The sequence below is a fragment of the Prionailurus viverrinus genome, chromosome D3, assembly GCF_022837055.1.
Source record: "Prionailurus viverrinus isolate Anna chromosome D3, UM_Priviv_1.0, whole genome shotgun sequence".
In the NCBI taxonomy this organism is placed as follows: domain Eukaryota; kingdom Metazoa; phylum Chordata; class Mammalia; order Carnivora; family Felidae; genus Prionailurus; species Prionailurus viverrinus.
The window spans coordinates 42114447-42134633 of record NC_062572.1 but is presented as its reverse complement, the minus strand read 5'-3'; the positions used below and the strand labels follow the sequence as shown (position 1 = coordinate 42134633).

Here is a 20187-nt window from a genome sequence, read left to right as displayed (position 1 = left end):
TCATAAAAGTTGTTAAATGTCATTGACTCAGATTTTAGCAGAACTAGGGACAACCAAATGTCTCTGTTTTATAAGGCAGAATGATTTGAGCATGACCATATTTTAAAATACAAATAGTTTCGGGGCGCCTGGGTGGCGCAGTCGGTTAAGCGTCCGACTTCAGCCAGGTCACGATCTTGCGGTCCGTGAGTTCGAGCCCCGCGTCGGGCTCTGGGCTGATGGCTCAGAGCCTGGAGCCTGCTTCCGATTCTGTGTCTCCCTCTCTCTTTGCCCCTCCCCCGCTCATGCTCTGTCTCTCTCTGTCCCAAAAATAAATAAACGTTGAAAAAAAAAATTAAAATACAAATAGTTTATTTTATCATTCTAGCTACAACAGTAATAAATTGTTGTATAACACTTATTAAAATAAAAATAGGACACTAAGTTATATATTTACTTACAGCTTTTCTATTTCTTTGGTGCCTCATACTTTAAGGCAACAGCCTTCTTTAACATAGTGCTAGAAGTGTGCAGCAAGTTTTTGAAATGTTAACCATGATGTAGCCTAGGTAAGAAACAAAATTAATATTAAAAGACTGAAGAAATGTAAAATTGAGAAGTCCAATTACAAGTGTTGACACAAAATAGTCTAATTCTTATAGATGTGAAGTTGATGCATAGAAGCCAATAGTCTCTTTTCCTTTCCCTTCCTTGTCCTTGGCTTCCAGCCTCCCACACACCCAGCAGCTCTCGTCTTGCCTCATTCCCCCTCCAGAGAGACGGAAAAAAAGTTCTCACCCCAGTTCAGTTCCATGACTTCTGGGAGAGTCTGTGCAGAGGGCAAAGCTGCCTGGGATTTTCCACTGTCACTGGACATAAACCTGGTGAGAAGGCAGGGATTTTAGAGGCCAAGGGTGTTCTCCCCCACTACTGAGGTTCAGCCTGTCATGCTGGGAAGCCTGTGAGGAACAGGGCCTGGACCAGACCAGTGCCAAGTCAATATTCGTTGATGAATGAATGAGTAGAACAAAATGATAGCTTATATTTTTATTGGCATAAGGTACAGGTCACTGCCATCTCCTTAAGTTTTGAGAAGGAAACACAGATTTTTTTCCATTGCCATAATTTCTTTATCTTTACTTTCAACACTGCTGAAACTTTCTTCTGAGAGGAGGATTTCAGATTTCTTGATTCTGCTCCAGCAATGAATGAGTTGTTTTCTTCTCCCTTGGTACAGTTTTCAGAGAAATAAAAAGCCCCTCTTGGCATTGTGGTCCTTGTTTCTGGGTGTGTGAGGAAGAGGTACATCTCTTGAGACAGTATGGTGGATGGGGACTGGACTTTGGGGGAAGCTCATGAACCGGGGGTGCCTGAATAGACAAAGATCTGAGAGCAGAGAGCATTCTGCTGGTGATAGATCTCCCAGCTTTAGTTTGTCAGGTAAAGTCTTTATGTTGCCTTAATTTTTTAATAATATTTTCTGCAGGTAGAGAATGCTAGGTTGAGAGTTTTTTGCTTGTTTTCTGTTCGGCACTTTAAAGAGTTTGTTCCATGGTCCTTTGGCTTCTATAGTTTCTCCTGAGAAGTCTTTTGCTATTCTCACTTTCATTCCTCTGCACATGTCTTTTCCTCTCCGGCTGTATCTAAGATATTGTCTTCACCAATGTTCTCCAGCAAATTTATTATGACTCTTGGTCATTCTTGGTATTCTTCTATGTCTCTACTTAATAATCCAATCTTTCCTCTGGTTTCTTGAAAATATAGAATGTAGTTATAATAGATGTTTTAAAGTCCATGCCTGCGAATTCTATTATCTCTGTCATTTCTGGATTTGCTTTGATTAATGTATTTCTCCCACTGCCTCCAGAATGCATTATTTTATTAGATACCTGCTAAATTATATTTATTATAGAGATCTGCTAACTTAGGTTAATGCTTATAAAATTATACTGGTGACATTTCAAGTTATATTCCTACAATCCACCAACAAATTGCTGATATACACACAGCTTGCCATATTTCAAAAGCTACTTATGTATCTTTTCTTGAAATTATTATTATATTTGCTGTTGGGATTACATAGTGTTAAAATTACTAAAATTTATTTTGGATTTTCATTATCTGCTCAAATAATTTAAATTTATATTGAATTATTCTTGATATTTCCATAATACTTGTGTATAAAGTATTTTTTTCCAGTGTTATTGAGATATAACTGACATAAAACAGTGTATTAGTTTAGACATACAACATGATGATTAGACATATGCATGTATTGTAAAATGATTACCACAATAAGTTCAGTTAATATCCGTCACCTCACACTGTTACAAACTTTATTTGAGTGATGAGAACTTTTAAGATATACTCTCTTAGCAACTTTCATATATATGATATAGTATTGTTAAGTATAGTCACCATGCTATACATTGTATCCCCAGGACTTATTTATCTTTTTTAAAAAATGTTTTAATGTTTATTTATTTTTGAGGGGCGGGAGGGGCAGAGAGAGAGGCAGACATAGAATTCAAAGCAGGTTCCAGGCTCTGAGCTGTCATCACAGAACCTGATGTGGGGCTCGAACTCCTGAACCGTAAGATCATGACCTGAGCTGAAGTCAGACACTTAACTGACTGAGCCACCCTGGTGCCCCTTATTTATTTTAAATGTAATTTTCTCCTGGTTGTTAGTCGTATTTCCCTGCTTCTTGGTTTGCTTCCTGATTTTTTTATTGGATATCCTGTAGAATGAATTTCACACTGTTGGATAATGCATCCATTTAAGTTCTGCTGCACTTTGTTCTGACACACCATTAGATTATGATTGATATTTGAGCCTTTTGAAGCTTGTTTTTACCCTTTGCGAAGGTGGGTCCAGAGTGGCTTTTAGTGTAGGGTTAATTTAGCCCTGCCTCTAAGGTGAGAAACTTCTGAGGACGCTCATGATGTTCCACATATTACAAAGTCTTTTCATTCAGGCTGGTGGGAGGAAGGACTAGTCCCAACCTGTGTGAGCTGCAAAAACTGCTCGGCTTCCTGCTTCCCCGCGGCTCTTTCCCCAGCACTCACAGAGCAGTGCTCAGCCAGAGACCCATGTACAGCTGTCCAGCCCTGCTCCTCTATGCAACACTCTCTCCCTATCCTTTTTTCTCTACAAATTCTAGCCGCCTCAGCCTCTTTGAACTTTGGTCTCTGCGCCTTCAGCTCAATGAGACTGTCAGGCTCTGTCTGGATTCCCACCGGTTGAACTCCAGCCTGAACACTCTGTCCAGGGCAATGCTCCGTCCAGGCAATCACAGATCTCTCATTTCTCTTTCTCTTTCTCTCGGGATAACAGTCCTCTATGTCTGCATGCTGGTGCCCTTCCTTAAACAGTTTTTTCCCCCATATATTTTGCCTGGTTTTCTAGTTGTTTATGGTAGGAGGACAATTTCCATAACAGTAATCCTTTGTGGGCAGACACAGAAGTCCCTTGTGGTGTAGTTTTACATTTGCTTCTCTAGGGCCCCAGACATTGGCCATTTTTATGGGAACTCTTGGCTTGAGATTCCTACACCATGTGGTGCTGTAAATTTGGACCCCACAAGCATGCAGTACTGGCTTCAGGAATCCATTAACTTTGTTTTTCTACCCAGAACCACCCCCAGGCAGATGGCAAGCTTCCATATAGCTTCTCTGTCAGTTGGTGATATTTTTACCATTCCTATTTTTTTTTGACTGAGCTACCCTTTGTGTACCCCAGCTTTGTGCAGGATCTTGGTGGACAGCCACCCATCTCCAGCCACGGGAGCCACGTCTCTCGCTGGAGGAGCTTGATCTAGGTAGAATTAATATTTTTGCATTATGGCATCTGGACATATTTGATTCTTAGGTACCTGGGATGTTTTAGGTAATTTATCCCAGTAATAGCTCAGCTTTATGATTTTAACCTAAAATGTTTAACTGTAATTTTATGTGGAGGACTTATTAGTAAGTTTATACACCAAACGACAAATTTAAGAGAACTCAAAATCTTCCACATCTATATACTCAGTTTCATAGGTAAGTAAGGTTATTTAAGTTTCTGCAAAGTTTTTGTTTGGTAAGTCAGACAATAGTAGTACCTAAAATGGAAAGCAAATATATTAATTTATAAATACAGCTTAACAAGTTAAAGGGAATTTAGTTATACTATTAAAGCACCCTTAAATCTTTTCAATGGTTAGATTTTTTAAATAGAAAAATAAGATCTTAAAGCTAACCTTCAAGGATTTAGGAAGAACTAGATTTTTAACTTCATTACTTTAATAGAGTAAATATTAGTTTTAAAAAACAAAACTCTGAAGAGTCTTTTTTTGTGCTTCAATATGATCCTTTGTGTACCAGTAACTCACATTTAGCAGGTCACAGATCCATGAATTCTCATGAGTTAGAAAGATTTTCAGCATCATTAAATTGATAGATCTACACTTTTGTTCTATTTCCCCTTGTAGAAACAGTGGCTTTTTACATAAACCATCAAACCATAATGTAGTTGATTTAGCTTTGTCGTTACAATGGCTGAAATAATTCTTACAACCATCTTGTTGAGAAGTCTCAGCTTATAGAGCTATGAATACGAAAGCCACTTCTCCCCCTACGTGCCAGCTTGCTCCATCAAGTCCCTCGGAACTGGATGGCACGGATCTTGGTGATGCACACTTTGATTTCCCAAGTTTTCACAGTTTCAGAACTCAGGACACACTGTTGGGATTCAACGTCCTTCTTGTTCTCTCTGGTCTGGGCTCCAGTGGACTGGAACTGGGACTGGGGGTGGCAGGTTCTGCTCACACGCACACCTCCCTCCTCCTTCCCTTCCCCTAACACTGGCGACTTTGCTGCTGGTTCTCATAAGGGGGGCATCTGAGGTGTGGAGGAGAGTCTTGGGGGTCTCTCACCTGCACAGCTCCCTTGCATGCAGAACTGCCCCTGCTTTACTCCTTTCTTCTCTCTTTGGCTTCCCTGCTGGTGTCCACTTTCCTTAGGTCTTCTTGTCCAGAGACAGCCCTCTTGCTGAAGGGGGGAAAGCTTCAGACTACACAAGGCCGCCCTTGGCTTTGACCCTTGGGAAGCTCATCAACTTGCCATGCCTGTTAGTGAGAGCACAGCATCTCTCCGCTGACTGGCGTTCAATGTCACAGCAGCAGCAGGGGGCACTTGGCTGCACGCGGGAATCAGCAACAGTCAGATGAGGGGTTTCCGGTCCTGAACGTTGCAAATGAGAAGGTGTAGGTGTACCTCCAAACTTATAAGAGGGTCAGTTGTCCCATCCCTGACCTTTGGAAGGAGGATGGAGAGGGGAAACCTCCTTTTACCATTACTGTTTTCCTCTAGTGGTGTGTGAGTGAGCATGAGTCTGCGTGTGAATGTGTGTGGTAGAGGTGGTTGTGGGGTAGTGATGGAGGAAGAATCAAATTTCCTAAAGCATAATGCTGTCTGCCAGCAAGCCTTGCAAAGAGGGGCAGGCTCCAAAGCTGGCAGTTCTCTGAACTCAGAATCAGGGTTCTTCTTTTCTTAGCTGTGCACCCTTATTCTCCAATTCTGGCACTAGACTCCCACACCATCTTATTATCCTTAATTGACACATTACATGCAATTACTCTGGGTATCTTAACAATGGAATAGACTTGATTGTACAGTAAGCCACCAGATGTACAGTGACAGCTCAATTTTACACCCTGGATCCTCAATTGACCTTGGATGACTCTGACAAGTCTGTGAAGGTACCACTTTATTTAAAAAAATGTTTTTTTATCATTTATTTATCTTTGAGAGAGAGACACATACACAGTGCTAGTGGGGGAGGCACAGAAAAAGGGAGACACAGAATCCAAAGCAGGCTCCAGGCTCTGAGCTGTCAGCACAGAGCCCGAAGTGGGGCTAGAGCCCACGAGATGTGAGATCATGACCTGAGCCGAAGTTGGCCGCCCAACCAACCGAGCCACCCAGGTGCTCCATGAAAGTACCACTTTAACCAAGAGGAATTTACATCAGAAGATGCACTATAAGAAGCAATGAGAAGGATGCACCAGAGACCACTAAACTGAGCAGCCAAACAGGAAGAATAAGAGAAACACTGATGGGGAAGAGGAGAGGTGTGAGGACTGTTTATTAATACCAAGGAGGCTCCAAATCACAAGACCGCCAATAGAAATGCACGTCACTATCGTAACAACACACAAAACATACTGGTTGGCTTAACAATTCATCCCTGTCTTGACAAAAATGCTGAAGTATGATTGCAACCCATGAGAATTCACCGGGGAAAGTCTAGCCAAGTCCAAACTCTGCTCCACAACACATTCGTCTGCTCTCTGACCATCGTTCAACGTCCCTCTGACTTTTATTCTGGCCTTTTCCTTAAAACCATTTCCTAATGTTTGTGCTACCAATGGTATTTTCTTAACACAGAATTTGCAGATAAAGAAAAACTATTAAAATGTTGTTAGTTGATGCTTTTTTACAGGAGTAAAAGATTTCACAATTTTCCCCCAAGCAGCACAAAAATAGGGAGTAGAAAGCATGAAGACTTCCTTATGCTTAACTCAAGCCATTTGCACACAAGTAACTCGAGGCAGCTCAGTACAGCTGCCCCTGCGCACACTCTCAGCGGTCTCCCGTCACTTGGACTTCTTGTTGCCTTTCTGGGGCTGCTCAGTGGCCTTCCTTGCCTCCTCCTCTGGGATGAACACACTGATAGTGAAGTCGCTTATCTCCGAGCCATACTTGTTCTTCACAACGAGCCCGTATTTGCCGGAGTCGGCGGTGCTCACCCCACTGATGGTGAAGTAGGCCGTCTTGCCAGCCTCAAACTTGACGCTGCAGTGGTCATCTGTGACCAGAGGTTTCTCGTTCTTCAGCCAGGACACCTCTGGAGTCGGGTCACCCCACACGATGCAGGTGAGATTAAGCGCCTGCAAAACAGGTTTTATCAGAGGGAAGGAAATATATTTGGTACGATAATCCAATTTCAAGTATCCTTCTGGTGGTCCAGCAGGACCCAAAGGAGGATGAATATAAAACCCATGGAATGATGGGTGGAGTTACGTGGCATATGCACCTGCGTGGATTACAATTTGACTTCAGTCCTGAGTAGGTTTCTGTAGGGCCTCAGCCTTCTGGCTTTGGGAGTGCTTATCATCAGAACCACACAAAGGAGTTTGCTTCCAGGTCCCACAGGCACTCTTGCTTTCGTAAACACCTAGATATGCCTTTTGTTCTCATGTGGCATCTAGACGCTGTCTCGGTAGAGAAATCTCATTGCCGTAATTACCACCTGCTCACTTTGCATTCTGTCTGCCTCACAGAGCCCGGCAGCAGAATCCTAACAGCTGTTTCAGATAATGGGACTGATTTTCAGGTTCCACCTTCCTCATTTTATTTCTCCCCCAAAACTCCACCCAGTCTGTTGCAGTTGCAAAGGTGCTCTACCAAAATGTATTCCTACTTCCTGATATCTTATTATACTACGATCTGTGCTGAAACCCTCTTATTTTAAAAGATCAATGCTTAGGCCTGCAGTTTTACTTTACCATAGTTTTCTGTTGAAAGTTTAAGAGTAATTGTAGATTCATAAACAGTTGTAAAAAATAATAGAGAGATCCCATGTGCCCTTACCCAGTTTCCCCCAATAGAAACATTTTACAAAACGATAGTATAAGAACACAACCAGTACGTTGACAGTGATGGAATCCATTGTTCTTATTCAGGTTTCCCCAGTTTGGCTTGCACTCATTGGTGTTTGTGTGTGTGTGTGGCTCTATTCAATTCTGTCACTTGTCTAGGTCCATGTATCTAGTCCCTCAGTCAAGACAGAGAACATTTCCATCACCACAAGGATCTCTCATGTTGCCCTTTATACCCACACCCACTCCCCTGTCCCCAACCTCCCAACCTCACTTCCAACTCCTGGCAACCACCAATCTGTTTTCCATTTCCAACACGGAATTTTCCAAAGCATTACATAAATAGCATTGTATAGTATGTAGCCATTTGAGATTGCCTTTGCTACCTGGCACAACTCCTTGCAGATTCATCCAAGTTACTGCAGATATCAGTAGTTTGTCCCTTTTTATGGGTCAATAGTGTGCCATGGTGTGTGTGCGTGTGCGTGTGTGTGTGTGGCTATAAAGGTCATCTGGGCTGTTTCCAGTTTGGGGCTATTATGACTAAAGTGGCTACTGAACATCTGTATACAGGTTTTTATTTGAGCTTAATTTTAATTTCTTTATGATATATGCTGAGGAGTACAACTACTAGCTCATATGGTAAATCCATGTTTTCCTTTTTTGAGAAATTGTCTAACTGTTTTCCTGAGTGGCTGTACAATCTTGGTTTACATTTCCACCAGCAATATATGAGTGATCTGTATCTCTGCATCCTTATCGGTGTTTGTTGTTGTCACTGTTTTCATTTTAGCGGTTCTGATAGGTGTGTTAGGATATTTCATTGTGGTTGTAATTTGCGTTTCTCTGAATTTACTTCACATTTTAAATTCCATTCTTGCATTTTTTTTTTCTTACTGAAATCCAGAAACTATAAGAAAAAGAACTAGGGCTCACAACATACAGGGAAAAGGATATTCTTCTCTAAAGAGTCTTATATGATCACTTATTATCTCTTCTATAAGAGTATTGTTTAAAAACAGGAGATTAAGAATCAGTTTCCTTTCCATGGTTAATTAGCATTTTTTACTGAATTATTCTACAAACAAATTTCAACAAGAAAAATAGTCAAGCTATTGCCATTAAACTTACCCAAGTGGATCAGGTACATGATTTTGGAAACTGTGATTACTTAGGGGTTAAAACTTTTTTTTTTTTTTTAAGTAGGCTCCATGCCCAATGTGGGACTTAAACTCATGACTCTGAGATCAAGAATTGCATGTCTACTGACCGAGCCAGCCAGGCACGCCTTGAGGGTTAAAACTTTTAACAAAACCAAACCAAACTCTCAAATACCTTAGGTGTCATGGAAAACTACTACCCATACTTTAGATTTATTGCCATTATAGATCACAAAGTGCTTTCTTATACATTCTATCTCTTAATTCTCACTACAACCTAGTGAACTGAATATTTTGAACCCCATTAGATGAGGAACATGAAAACCTGCAACCCTGCAGTGGTTGAGCTTAAAGTCAGCTGTGGTCACATTCTACCCGCAAAGAAATTTAGCTGGATGAAACCTGCCTCTCACTAAAGCCTTTCTACATGCCTTGTTTTATCCCTAGTCTACCTACTGAATGTCTTCAGTGTCCTTCTGAGGTGGGAAAAGGTTTTGTGCCACTACAGGTACCCCTCCCCTATGGCTGGCTTATTAAATTAGTCTTTTTAAAAATGTTTATTTTATTTTTGAGAGAGAGAGACAGAGTGTGAGCGGGGGAGGAGCAGGGAGAGAGGGAGACACAGAATCCAAAGAAGGCTCCAGGCTCTGCGCTATCTGTACAGAGCCCGACGCGGGGCTCAAACCCACAGACCGTGAGATCATGACCAGAGCTGAAGTCAGAAGCTTAACCGACAGAGCCACTCAGGCACCCCTGAAATTTGTCTCATGAAACATAGGGATAAAGAGAATGACTCCAGGTTAGAAATTATGTTCATTGCTTTTCAGAGAGATGATTACAGAGCCAGGAAATACCAGTTTAAAGTTAAATGGAAAGAAATCAGCTTTCAACCGAAATAGAGCCAACAGAAATTTGCTGAGCAGCATGTTTCCCTTCAGAGGCAAAGTATTTAACAGGACAGCCTATTTTCCACTAGGTATTAACGTTCACATCTTTCTTCATTTGTGTTTGTCATATAGTTGTGATCGAACATTTTTTGCTTCTCATGGTATGAAAGGGCACCTCTGGAAATAGACTCTGTGGTCCACATGGGCCTGTGTAAGGCGAACTTGTATCCTGATCCTTGGCCTAAAAAACAGACTTGGTTTGTGCTTTGAATCTGGCTATTCTGAAATGAACCCTAAGAAGCAGTGGTGGGGACTTGCTTAGAACAAAGTCTGGGCCACTGGAACCCATTGCTAGTGTGGAAGACGTGAGGACAGGAGTGGTGCATGCTTACCTTGCCTTCCTGGATGGTGACCACATCGGGGAGACCACCCAGCACTCGGGCACGATCTGCAAGCATAGGCATTTCTGGTTAATCACTGAAATGATGAGCATCAGTGATCCCATTCACAAAACCACCCCAGGGAACTAACTTTCCAATTTAGCCTCCTTCTCCTTATAATTCCTTTATACTTGTTTTTAATATGTAAAATAAGAAAATGATCCAGTGATTGTGGATGTTACCCTTCCTCATACGATACTTTGTGTGCGTGGGTGCCTCTATCTGTGCCTAAATTATCAGCTTGAGATGGATGGCTTTGTGGCATCAAGACCTGCTCTATAATTTTCACAGCTATTTTCAGCCCTGGCCCTTCTGCAGCTCAGTGGGGCTCAGCTCGAGGAGGCAGAGCAGATCTCTATGGACAGCCTCCAACTCTGCTTGGCCTCCTTTATGGGCTTCCCTATGATTAAAAAAAAAAAAAAAGTTGCATAATTGGAGGCTATATGCCATGAGATCTGGAGGTTTATGCAAATTGTGGGCTTTCTTTGTGGACTTTTCTAGAGAGCTTTTCTTTCTTGTCTCCTACTAGTTCTTGGTATGTAGGGCTACGATCTATGGGCATGAGTGCAAGGGCCCCAGCTGAGGGGGCGAGGTGTGGGAAGGGTGCTGAAATCCAGAGCTGACCTCTTGCCCCCCTGCCCCCACTAAGCCCTGTGCTCTGGGTGTGACTGGCCCAGCCCCAGAGAAGAACACCTTTGTATAATCTGCTCAAAGGGATACTGTTTGCCACTAAAGCAGTAGCCACCACACTCTCAATTTTAGGCCTACTTTAATTAACGTGTGACTCTAGATCCCGAAGTCAGAAGACTAAAGCTTTGAATGAGTCTTGAATCTTCACTGCTTTCTCCTGTTGATTCCATTGCACCTTGCACCACTTGTAAGTTCAACTCATCATTTGGCTCCTGCCACACCTGATGTGTGATATCAAGCAGGGCACCTGTGTGGACCCCAGTCTCCTAATCTGTGGTGTGGAGGAAGGGTTGCATTACAGCTGTGGGCATGATGTCACCCAGCTCTGCTCCACAGCATCCGTGGGATTCCTCTAGGGGCCCTCTGAGGAGGGGCACTGAGTCAGGGAGCTCAGACCCCATCCCAACTCCAATGAAGCTAACTCAGCTTTTACCCATTTTGGTAAAATATCTTTCACACAGATACTGGATCTGCATGAAAGATGGTGTTTGAATGAAGCATCCCCCAACATATAAAAGATTAAACACATGGGGCTAGAAAAGCACTAAAGTCTCTTCCAGCTCTAAACTGCTTTGATACAGAAATTTCAGAAAGAGTTCATGAACTGGAAGGAAGGTCAGGCTCCTTGCCCACCAGAGTTTGAGAATGGGGAGTAGCCACCAACTGTGGACACTGGATTTGCTTGTGTGTGTGTACAGGAGCAGGAGAGGCACACTGGGTACCAACAAGGAGCGCTCCCCTCTGGCCCACGGTGGGCCCCGGTGCCTGCCCCATTCACCACTAGCAGCACCCACACAAACCCAGCACAAGGGCAGGAAGAGGGAAGGAGCAGGAAGGAGGCGGGAAGCAGTGCAAGTCAAAGGTGAAAAGTTCCATCCTGAATGACCTGGAGCCACTAAAAGGCTGGCAATGACCTCATTTCTCACTCCCCTACGGTTCCCTTCCATTCCAGCTCAGGACTGACTCTACAATTTTAACCTTCAACCATTTTCAAATTGTTGCTTCACACACTCAGAGAGAACCTGCATGATTACGATATTTAGTCCATGACCCCTGAAATCCTAAAAGATTGGGCGTTCCAGAAATCTCCATGTGTGAGGCAAACAGCTGACAGAAGTTAGTAGTGAGCACATTTCTGGGTACACAGACTTGACAGTTTGGCATTTGTTCACTCAGACCGTGAAGTATTCAAGAAGGCCTTATTTGGCAGCTTTTATCCTACAAAGGTTCTTAGGAAAATGCAGGAGTAAATCAGTGATAGTGATTTACCTGATGCCAAATGTACACAAATTCTTTTTTTTTATTAAAAATTTTTTTAAGTTTATTTATCTTGAAAGAGAGAGCATGAGCACGGGAGAGGCAGAGAGAGAGGGAAAGAGAGAATCCCAAGCAGGCTCCACGCTATCAGCACACAGCCTGACATGGGCCTTGATCCCACAGACTGTGAGATAATCTGAAATCAAGAGTCAGGCACTCAACTGACTGAGCCATCCAGGCACCCCACAAAGTTTCTTATTTCTTCTGTTCTTTAATATATATAAATTTTTCTGACACATTGTGCCTGCTGCAAGTGGTTAACAACTTGCATAATTTGTGCCCAGAGATTTCTCAGGACACCTGGGTGGTTAGCTCAAGAGCTGAGTGACAGTCTTAAAATGTAACCTGAGACCTTCCTTTCACAGACATTCTTACTCAAGAGACTAAATGAAAACACATGTAGAAGGTTAAAAAGAAAAAAGAAAGGAAAAAAAATTCATTCTTCTCCATCTGCAGTCACAATAAACAAATGAAAGTTATGTTTTGAAACTATGCCAGGAATAAATGGGAAGGGGGTTTTACTTACTTTTTTCTGCAATGGCAGCTTGTCTGTGGTTGAGAGACAGGAACAAACATGAAAACAAAGAAGAATTTTGTTTTAGTGTTACTTCAAAGTGGCGAAACCTGGACTGCATTTCATTGCCTGGGAGACATCTTGCTGCTCAACAAGGCAGTGGGAAGTGTTGCTTTTAGGCATTTGCCAAAATAAAAGACCCTCTCTAACCCTCAGGTGGGGGAATACCTGAGCACACCATGTTCCAGAGAAATCAGTGCATGCAAATGGCAAGGGACTTACTTTAATCTCTGGAATTCAGCAAAGGCTTCATCATATGCTTTAAGAGAAAAAAAGAGAAGTTAGAATGTTCTCACCCAGAACTGAGGACACAACAGGAGTGGATTAAAATTCACAGCCTGAGGTCGGTGTGATCAGTCCGGACATGACTAAGCTGACTTTGAATAAGGCTATGCCTCCTTTACTCTGCAACTTGATGGACTTCACAGGGGAAGCAAATACTTTCTAGGGAGAAAAGATGAAGTAGTGGATTTTAGAAGCTCCCAATTCGGTTGCAAGACCATCCTTTCAAACAGAAAGGCAAAGATTCACTCTGCCAAAGATAAAATGGTAATAAAGGTGGTTAAACATCCTGAACATCAAAAAGGCTTTTCTGTTATTAAATCATCCCCCATGTACGTCACAGCTTCCTAGCTGGACAGTTAAGTGTTTCCATGTTGCATAGTCTGGCCCGTCTATCTGTGTGAAAGGGCACAGGAACTATGATACTCACAGTGTGTGCCAGCGTGGGCCCGAAGCAATGCTTCTGAGCTGGCCAGGAGCCGAGATAAAAGACAGCAGATGAGGAAATGAGAGCTACACTGTTCTAAAATCTCTTCTCCCCCCTGAGCCTGCAGAGCAAGCTGCTTGGAATGCTTCAGGTAAAAAGGCAGCTTTATTTTGAAGTCTCTCTCATCTCTTCTTTAAGCTCCTCTTTGGTCTGAGAATCATGATATTTTATGTCTAGAAAGTATTTACATAATACCAGTCCATCCCCCTGCTTTTACGGATGGGAAGAATAAGCACAAAGTCAGGCTTCAAGTCTGGGGAGGTAGGCCAGTTAGGCTACCCCTAGCTAAGCGTTCGGTGCCCTTCCTTTTGCCCACACTACACTGAGACATGGGCATCGCTGAACCAATATGCTTTGGTGAGCCGGAGAGTAAAAGAAAAAGTTTTTTAGGTTCTGGTTTTTGTTTTTAAATCCACCCCCTTCCTGTTTCCCATTTTCTGTTGTGTTTCAAAATGCGAGAGATCCCCTTTCACTGCAGTGTGTGACTCAGGCACAGTGGGGGGGGGGGGGGGGGAGGCAGAGGCAACCACTCCCATTTGAATCTTTCCAGTCCAAATGAGTGGGAGATGGGGGGTAAAGATAAGGGGAGTCAGCACAAAATAACTCAAGGCAGGACTGAAAAGGCTGTGCTCTGAATTGTGAATCTACTCTCTGAGGATTAAAAACACTAAGAGTTCTGGGATATTTAGATTGCATTTGAGTACATGAAGAAGTGGAAGAAAAAGTCAGTCCACAGTCTCCTTGAGAAATATTAGGTAGAAGCTAGACAGGAGCAGTGGAAGGAACACCCCAAGGCAGAGTCCCAAGTGCTTGAAGGAGGATGATAGAAACAGGAGCTGGAGGCAAGGATGGTGATAAGTAAGCTACACATTAAAAGCCTGAGGGTACAATATCCTGACCCTGTGGCTTTCAAGGCCTTGGGGCTGACAGATCAAGAGCCACAGGTGTGTGAGGAACACACACTCGCTTTCCTCTTCCACCTCTTTTAACCATTTAATTTGTGGTTGATAGTTGCGTGTTACTTCTGGTCTGTGTTTGTCCATGTTTCTCACTACTTCCTGCTCCTCTTTCCTCTTCTCTCCAGATGCCCCCATTCTCTCAGCAGATGACCAAGAAATCTGAGGCCATAAGGACCCAACTTTTCCAACTTTCTTCTCTTCTCCTTAATATTGATCTTTGCCAATTCACATTTACCCTCCTCTGGTTTCTGAAGAAAAGGAATCCCTTGCTCTTCCCAAAGTCAACGCCTCCGCCTCAGCCCTAGATCTCAAGCCTTCCATTCTTCAGAACACTGATATATTGGTTATTCCCCTCCACTCCCACCTTCAATCCTTCCATCTCAACTGATTTCTTAAACTCTATTAAACATGCTCAAATTTCAATCACCATAACACATTTCTTTTTCAGTGATCGTCCTTGCTCAAGTGATTGTAAATCAACCTGCCCTTCTTTGTAAGCACCTTGAAAAGGTAGTTCTTTCTCTCCATGTTTATTGTCTCCACTGTATACTTTTCACTGATACTCCAAGACCCACTGAATTCTTTCTTCTACCACCACGCTAAATTTAAACTACTTGATTAAAATCCCCAATCATCTTTCAGTAGTCAAATGTAATGGCTTCTTGTCACCCTTCATTCTTTTTTAAAAGCCCTCTCCTCCTCAGGAATTTCTAACCTGCAAAATATCCATTTACCTTGTCCAGAAAGATCCACTGTCTTTTGGTGTCCAGTTTTGCCATCAAAGAGCTCCATTACATACTTCCCTTTGTCATTCGGAGTGGGCTCATTGATTTGCAGCCAGATCTGCTCCCCGGTGACCCCACTCTTAACTCTGTCTGTGTACTTAATAGCAGTCCCGCTGTTCATATCAAAGAAAACATTGTTATTGTTTGCTTTCATCCAGAGCTCATTTTTACTCTTTCTTGAAGATCTCACCATAGAGTTTTACAGGCTTTCAAACAACATGGGATCCACATATGTTCTGCTTCAGAAAAATTATGGGCCCTGCATCACAGAACTTGGATTCCAAGGCCCTGGGCGGGGGTGAGGGTAAGGGGTCTGACAGTCTGTACATTTAACTCCCAACAGCAGTGTGGGGCCCTAGCCGATTGCAACGCCAATACTTCTCAGTGGTATTAATGATCTTTGTTTTTGCTTGGGTTTATTTGTAGGGCTAAGAGAATCTTTAAAGTGAAAAGGCCAAACTCCATGTTATATTACAGCATATGTCACGCAGATGGTCTACGGCTATAAATCAGATTTTACAAAATAATTAAAAGCAGACCTAAGGAGGTTCATCTGTGGCTGAAATCTATTGACATGTACGTGGTTACAAAGCTATTTAAAACATATGTAAATATGTACTTGGTAGGAAGGCCTAGAGTAAATGAAAAGCAGAATCTCTGCCAAAATGAATGAGGCACTTTCTCTGTCCCTGAACGTGAGTTTCTCTAAATTCTGTAGTAGGTCATGAGCAGACACATACATTGCATTCTTTACAAGAGAATGAAAGCAAATAGAACCCTTTGCTTTGTGATCTGATGGCCCAGACATGTTACTGTTATAAATGAGGTAAGAGAGAGGTAGAGGTAGATATACTCTCAATGATGCTAAAAGAAACTTTACGAAGAGTTTGTAAACACAAGAGGAAATAAGAAGAAAAGGCACAAAACTACTTAATGATAGCAACAATTATGCATAGGGAAAAGACTGGAAGTACACCAAAAAGTTTACCCTATGGCTAGGAAAACTAGAGAGGATATCATATTATAAACTCTTTCTAATATGTAATATGATATTATGTGTATTTTCTAAAAGAAGCAATGTATTATGTTTGTAGTTGTAATAAACAAAATGAACTTTAAAAACAGAAAAACAAAAATCACGACTAAAAATTTTCAGCTTTCAAATAAACATTCACAGCATTTTTCTTATACACTACATTCTTTAAAAGCTATTAAAAGTTAAACTGCCATAAAATGAACAGTAATGGAGCCCCTCTGCACCCACAGACTTGAGTCTGAGCAATATTATGTCTTAGACAGTTAGAAAGATAGATCGTCCTCTGGTTTGCTATAATAAATCTGTTTGAAATCTCTAATCTCTGACCAACATGCATAATACCTTACATTTGTAAAGCCCTTCACGGTTTACAAAGTGCCATAACTTTTTTCATTCTCTCATTGGGTCCATCAGTATTATGAGATAAAACAGGTATTATTGTTGCTATTTCATATGAGAGAAACCTGACATTTCAGAAAATTAAATGACTGGCCTAAGAATCAAAGGAAGATAGGAGCCAAGTCAAGACTAAAGCCCATTTCAAGGTTTTTTTTTTTTTTCCTGTTATGCTGCATATTTACATAAAGACAGTGAAGACAATGAGTCCTTGATTCCTGAATCTGTCATAGGTACCCGGGTACATAAAACAGTCATTCAGCTGACTAGACTGAATAGAGTCAGAGGTTTATGCCTTGCTAGTCTAACAGCAGTTTCCTCAAAACTGAATGCTCTCATTTTTGTGAACAAGTAATTCTTTTAAAGATGATGTAAAGACTTTTGATTGATGATTCAGTTAATTTATCTTCTCTTATTCTTCAGACCGATATATTAGGATGTCCTAGCTGTCACAGAGGAATTTCCTAGAATTTGATCTATTTTAACTTATAATTACTTTCCTAAAATGTTCTGAAAGAAATAGAACAAAGGAATGAAACCCCAGGCGTTCAAATTGGAATTTTACTCCTTCTCTTCCCACCCCCACGTCCCCCTCCCCGCTCTGTTTTTTTAAGAACTCAGGAAATGAATAAGAATACGAACAAAAACTGTGTTCTATATCACAATAAAGTCATTTTTAAAGAAAACACAAATGACTATTTTGTGGGACCTAGCTCTGGTTAAATGTTCAATCTAGACTTTTAAAGCAACATGAACACAGAGTAGTGCCAGGATGAGGGGCTCTGGAGCCAGGCTGTCTGGGCTCAGTTCTCCACCTACCACTTAGTCGTGTGGCCTTAGGCAAATCACCTCCCTGAGCCTGAGCTTCCTCATCACCGAGTGAGAATTACTTGCTTCCTAGAGTTGTGAATATTAACTGAATTCATACATGGAAAGGGTGTGGAGCAGTGACCAGCATGTTATAAACATCCACTGTAGGGAAGATAAACACTGTTGTGTGCCCCTTCCCAGGGCTGCCACAGTGACCTACTGCCCAGTGGGGCTGCTAAGGAGGTCTGCATCCAAAGAGTGGACTGAAGGGGACTGTACCCCATCAGATGTCTATGCTAGGCTGCAGTTCTCTTTCAGCTCAGGAAATTTCAAGGACGGGCAGAGGTTGAGGTCACGGCCAAAAGTATAATGGGGAACTGGTTTGACTTAGAAACCTACTTTAGCTCTTAGAATCCCAGAGGTGAACTTGAGTTCACCTATAACACCACAGAGGACCCTGGGATTAGAACAGATAGGCAGGCTCAGTCTAGCTCAAACACACATTCTGAAAGTAATCGCAAATCCCCAAAGCCTTCCAGGGGTGGATGAGAAACAAGTTAATGCCCAACTATGCCGACTGCTATTAACGCTAACAACAAACTCAGGCACTCCACTGTGTCAGGTTTCTGTGGCGAATGGCTATTCATTCAAATAACAGGAAATTTGGTGCCTCTTGGTGCATGCTGCTTCAGTTTTGTTCTAGACCATAGCAGGGGTTAGCTGCAGGTAGAGAGGGAAGAATCAGAATCTGGATCTGGATGCCCGGCAAAGCAGAGGTAGCCTAAGGTCTACCGTCTGGAGGTGGAGGTTGCATTATAGAGACGTGTATGGATTATGATAGTTCCCAAATCACAAAGACAGGTGATTTTAGCCATCACTGGCCTCTCCATGTATGTGTTGAGGGAAAGTGCTAACTTTGTCCTAAGGGAATTGTGGGGGTGCTTGTATCCTATACACATCAACATCAGACCTGAGAAGTAAGAAGTCTCCTTACATGAGAGGAACAGAGGGTTGCTGTTGCCCTCCTCCTGCCCCCCTGCCATGCGCGCGTGCACCCACACACACATACATGGAGAAAGAGTTTCTACAGGGCAGTTAAGTTCCCACTTACTTACTTGTGGGACCAGTTAACTTTCAGATCATCCAGATAGTAAGTAACAAAAGAGTACAGCCGTATGCCCTCGGCTGTGCTCTGGATTTTCAGGTCTGTAGCAGACAAAGCTGAAAGAGGAAAACAGCATACTTCATACAGCTGTAAGCCTAACCAGGAGCATAATGAAGCATTGTCACGGGGAGACCATTTTAACTTACCTATTGTCTTACATACTTCAGTCATTAGTTCTTTAAAGGCTGTGGATAGAGAGTCACAGACAGAACTTTAGCATAAAAATGCTCACCAAGGTCAAATCTCAAATTGTTAGTAGCACGTGTTGTCAACATTATCCTGCCTGGTGAAGGGTGTTGGCCATAAGGTGAATTTGCTGACCAAATGAGAATAAGTACTCTTTGAGGGAATAATACTTTAATTTGTATCAACTTTTAAAAGGTCCCTGCTCTTATTTTGATATTTTTCCCCCTCTAATTCTTTGTAACTATATATATACATTCTAGAGAAAGCCACCGTGAGATTTCCAGGAAGGTTCTTGGCTTTAGGATTCTCTTCTTCTTAAATCCCAAGAAGTCTTAGTTTACCTAAGAGGAAGTTTTCTCATCTGTGCCATCAACTCATAATGAATTAACCATCCAGGCTCCCTGATATTTCTCAGCCTTATAATGCTTTTTGTCAATAAGCACATTTAGTCTTGCCTCCACGAGGAGCAGGAAGGTGAAATCGAAGTCAGACTCACACTGTTTGTTAGTAATACTGTTAAAGATCTTGTCCAAGAATGCACTTGGAAGTTTGGTGGTCACAGGCAGGTCTTTGTTATCATGATATATTTGTTCTTAGAAGTCTCTCAAAAATGGAAATTTCTTTCTTGCTCTGCTAATACCTGAGAGGTTTCACAGTTCACATATAAATCTTTCTTGCCACCTTTTAAGAGTGGACTATTTGGCGACATGCTTTTCATAGAATTTTTTTTTAAGTGAACATCTTTTTAAAAAGTAAACCCAATGTGGGGCTTGAACTCACAACCCTGAGAGTGAGAGTCATATGCTCCTCCGACTGAGCCAGCCAGGCGCCCCTCACAGTAGTTCTTGATCCTGGAACATTTTTTATACGGTTGAAACAAAAACGATCCTTTATATTGAAAATGGAACCCTAGGGGACTGTGGACTACAAATTCTCTGAACGCCTAAAGTACACTTTTGATATCCATGAAGACTAAACGTGAAGCATTTTTTAATAAAACAGTCGTTCACTCTGCTGGAGTTTCAATTAAAACAAAACCTGTGGACAAACACAGCAGGACTTCAGTTGTCACTCAGCCTTACTCACCAGTCTGGTAACCTGTACACAGAACACACAAAATGGACCCCCCCAGCTGGTGGACTGACCTTCATCCACAAGCTTCAGTCTGCTCTTATCTTTTCCTCTGTCGTCTTTCAGGATAACTTCATAAATCCCAGCATCTTTCTTGGAAAACTAAGGGGGGGATGGATACACCACACTGCAGCTTCCAGCAGCCTCAGAGTACCGTGTTTGCACTCTTAAGGTCCTCTGGTTTATAGAGCTGCCATCAAATCACACATTAAACAAGCATCTGGCTATGTGAGCAATGAGGAGTTCACAGACGAACGTGTC

The 20187-nt window shown here is 42.2% G+C and overlaps 1 protein-coding gene across 10 annotated transcripts in view; it reads right to left on the bottom strand.

Moving 5' to 3' along the window:
• Positions 1 to 6083: 6083 nt before the first annotated feature.
• The window catches only part of MYOM1 (myomesin 1), a 207696-nt gene continuing 193592 nt past the window's right edge, over positions 6084 to 20187 (bottom strand). For all 10 annotated transcript variants that reach the window (XM_047827904.1, XM_047827900.1, XM_047827898.1 and 7 more), the window contains 8 exons: positions 19941 to 20028; positions 18756 to 18794; positions 18560 to 18665; positions 15152 to 15315; positions 12912 to 12948; positions 12642 to 12664; positions 10061 to 10116; positions 6084 to 6910 (listed from right to left, as the gene is read on the bottom strand). In XM_047827904.1, the coding sequence (XP_047683860.1) occupies positions 6617 to 6910; positions 10061 to 10116; positions 12642 to 12664; positions 12912 to 12948; positions 15152 to 15315; positions 18560 to 18665; positions 18756 to 18794; positions 19941 to 20028 (807 nt within the window). In that variant the 3' untranslated portion in view covers positions 6084 to 6616. The remainder of the gene's footprint in view (positions 6911 to 10060; positions 10117 to 12641; positions 12665 to 12911; positions 12949 to 15151; positions 15316 to 18559; positions 18666 to 18755; positions 18795 to 19940; positions 20029 to 20187) is intronic.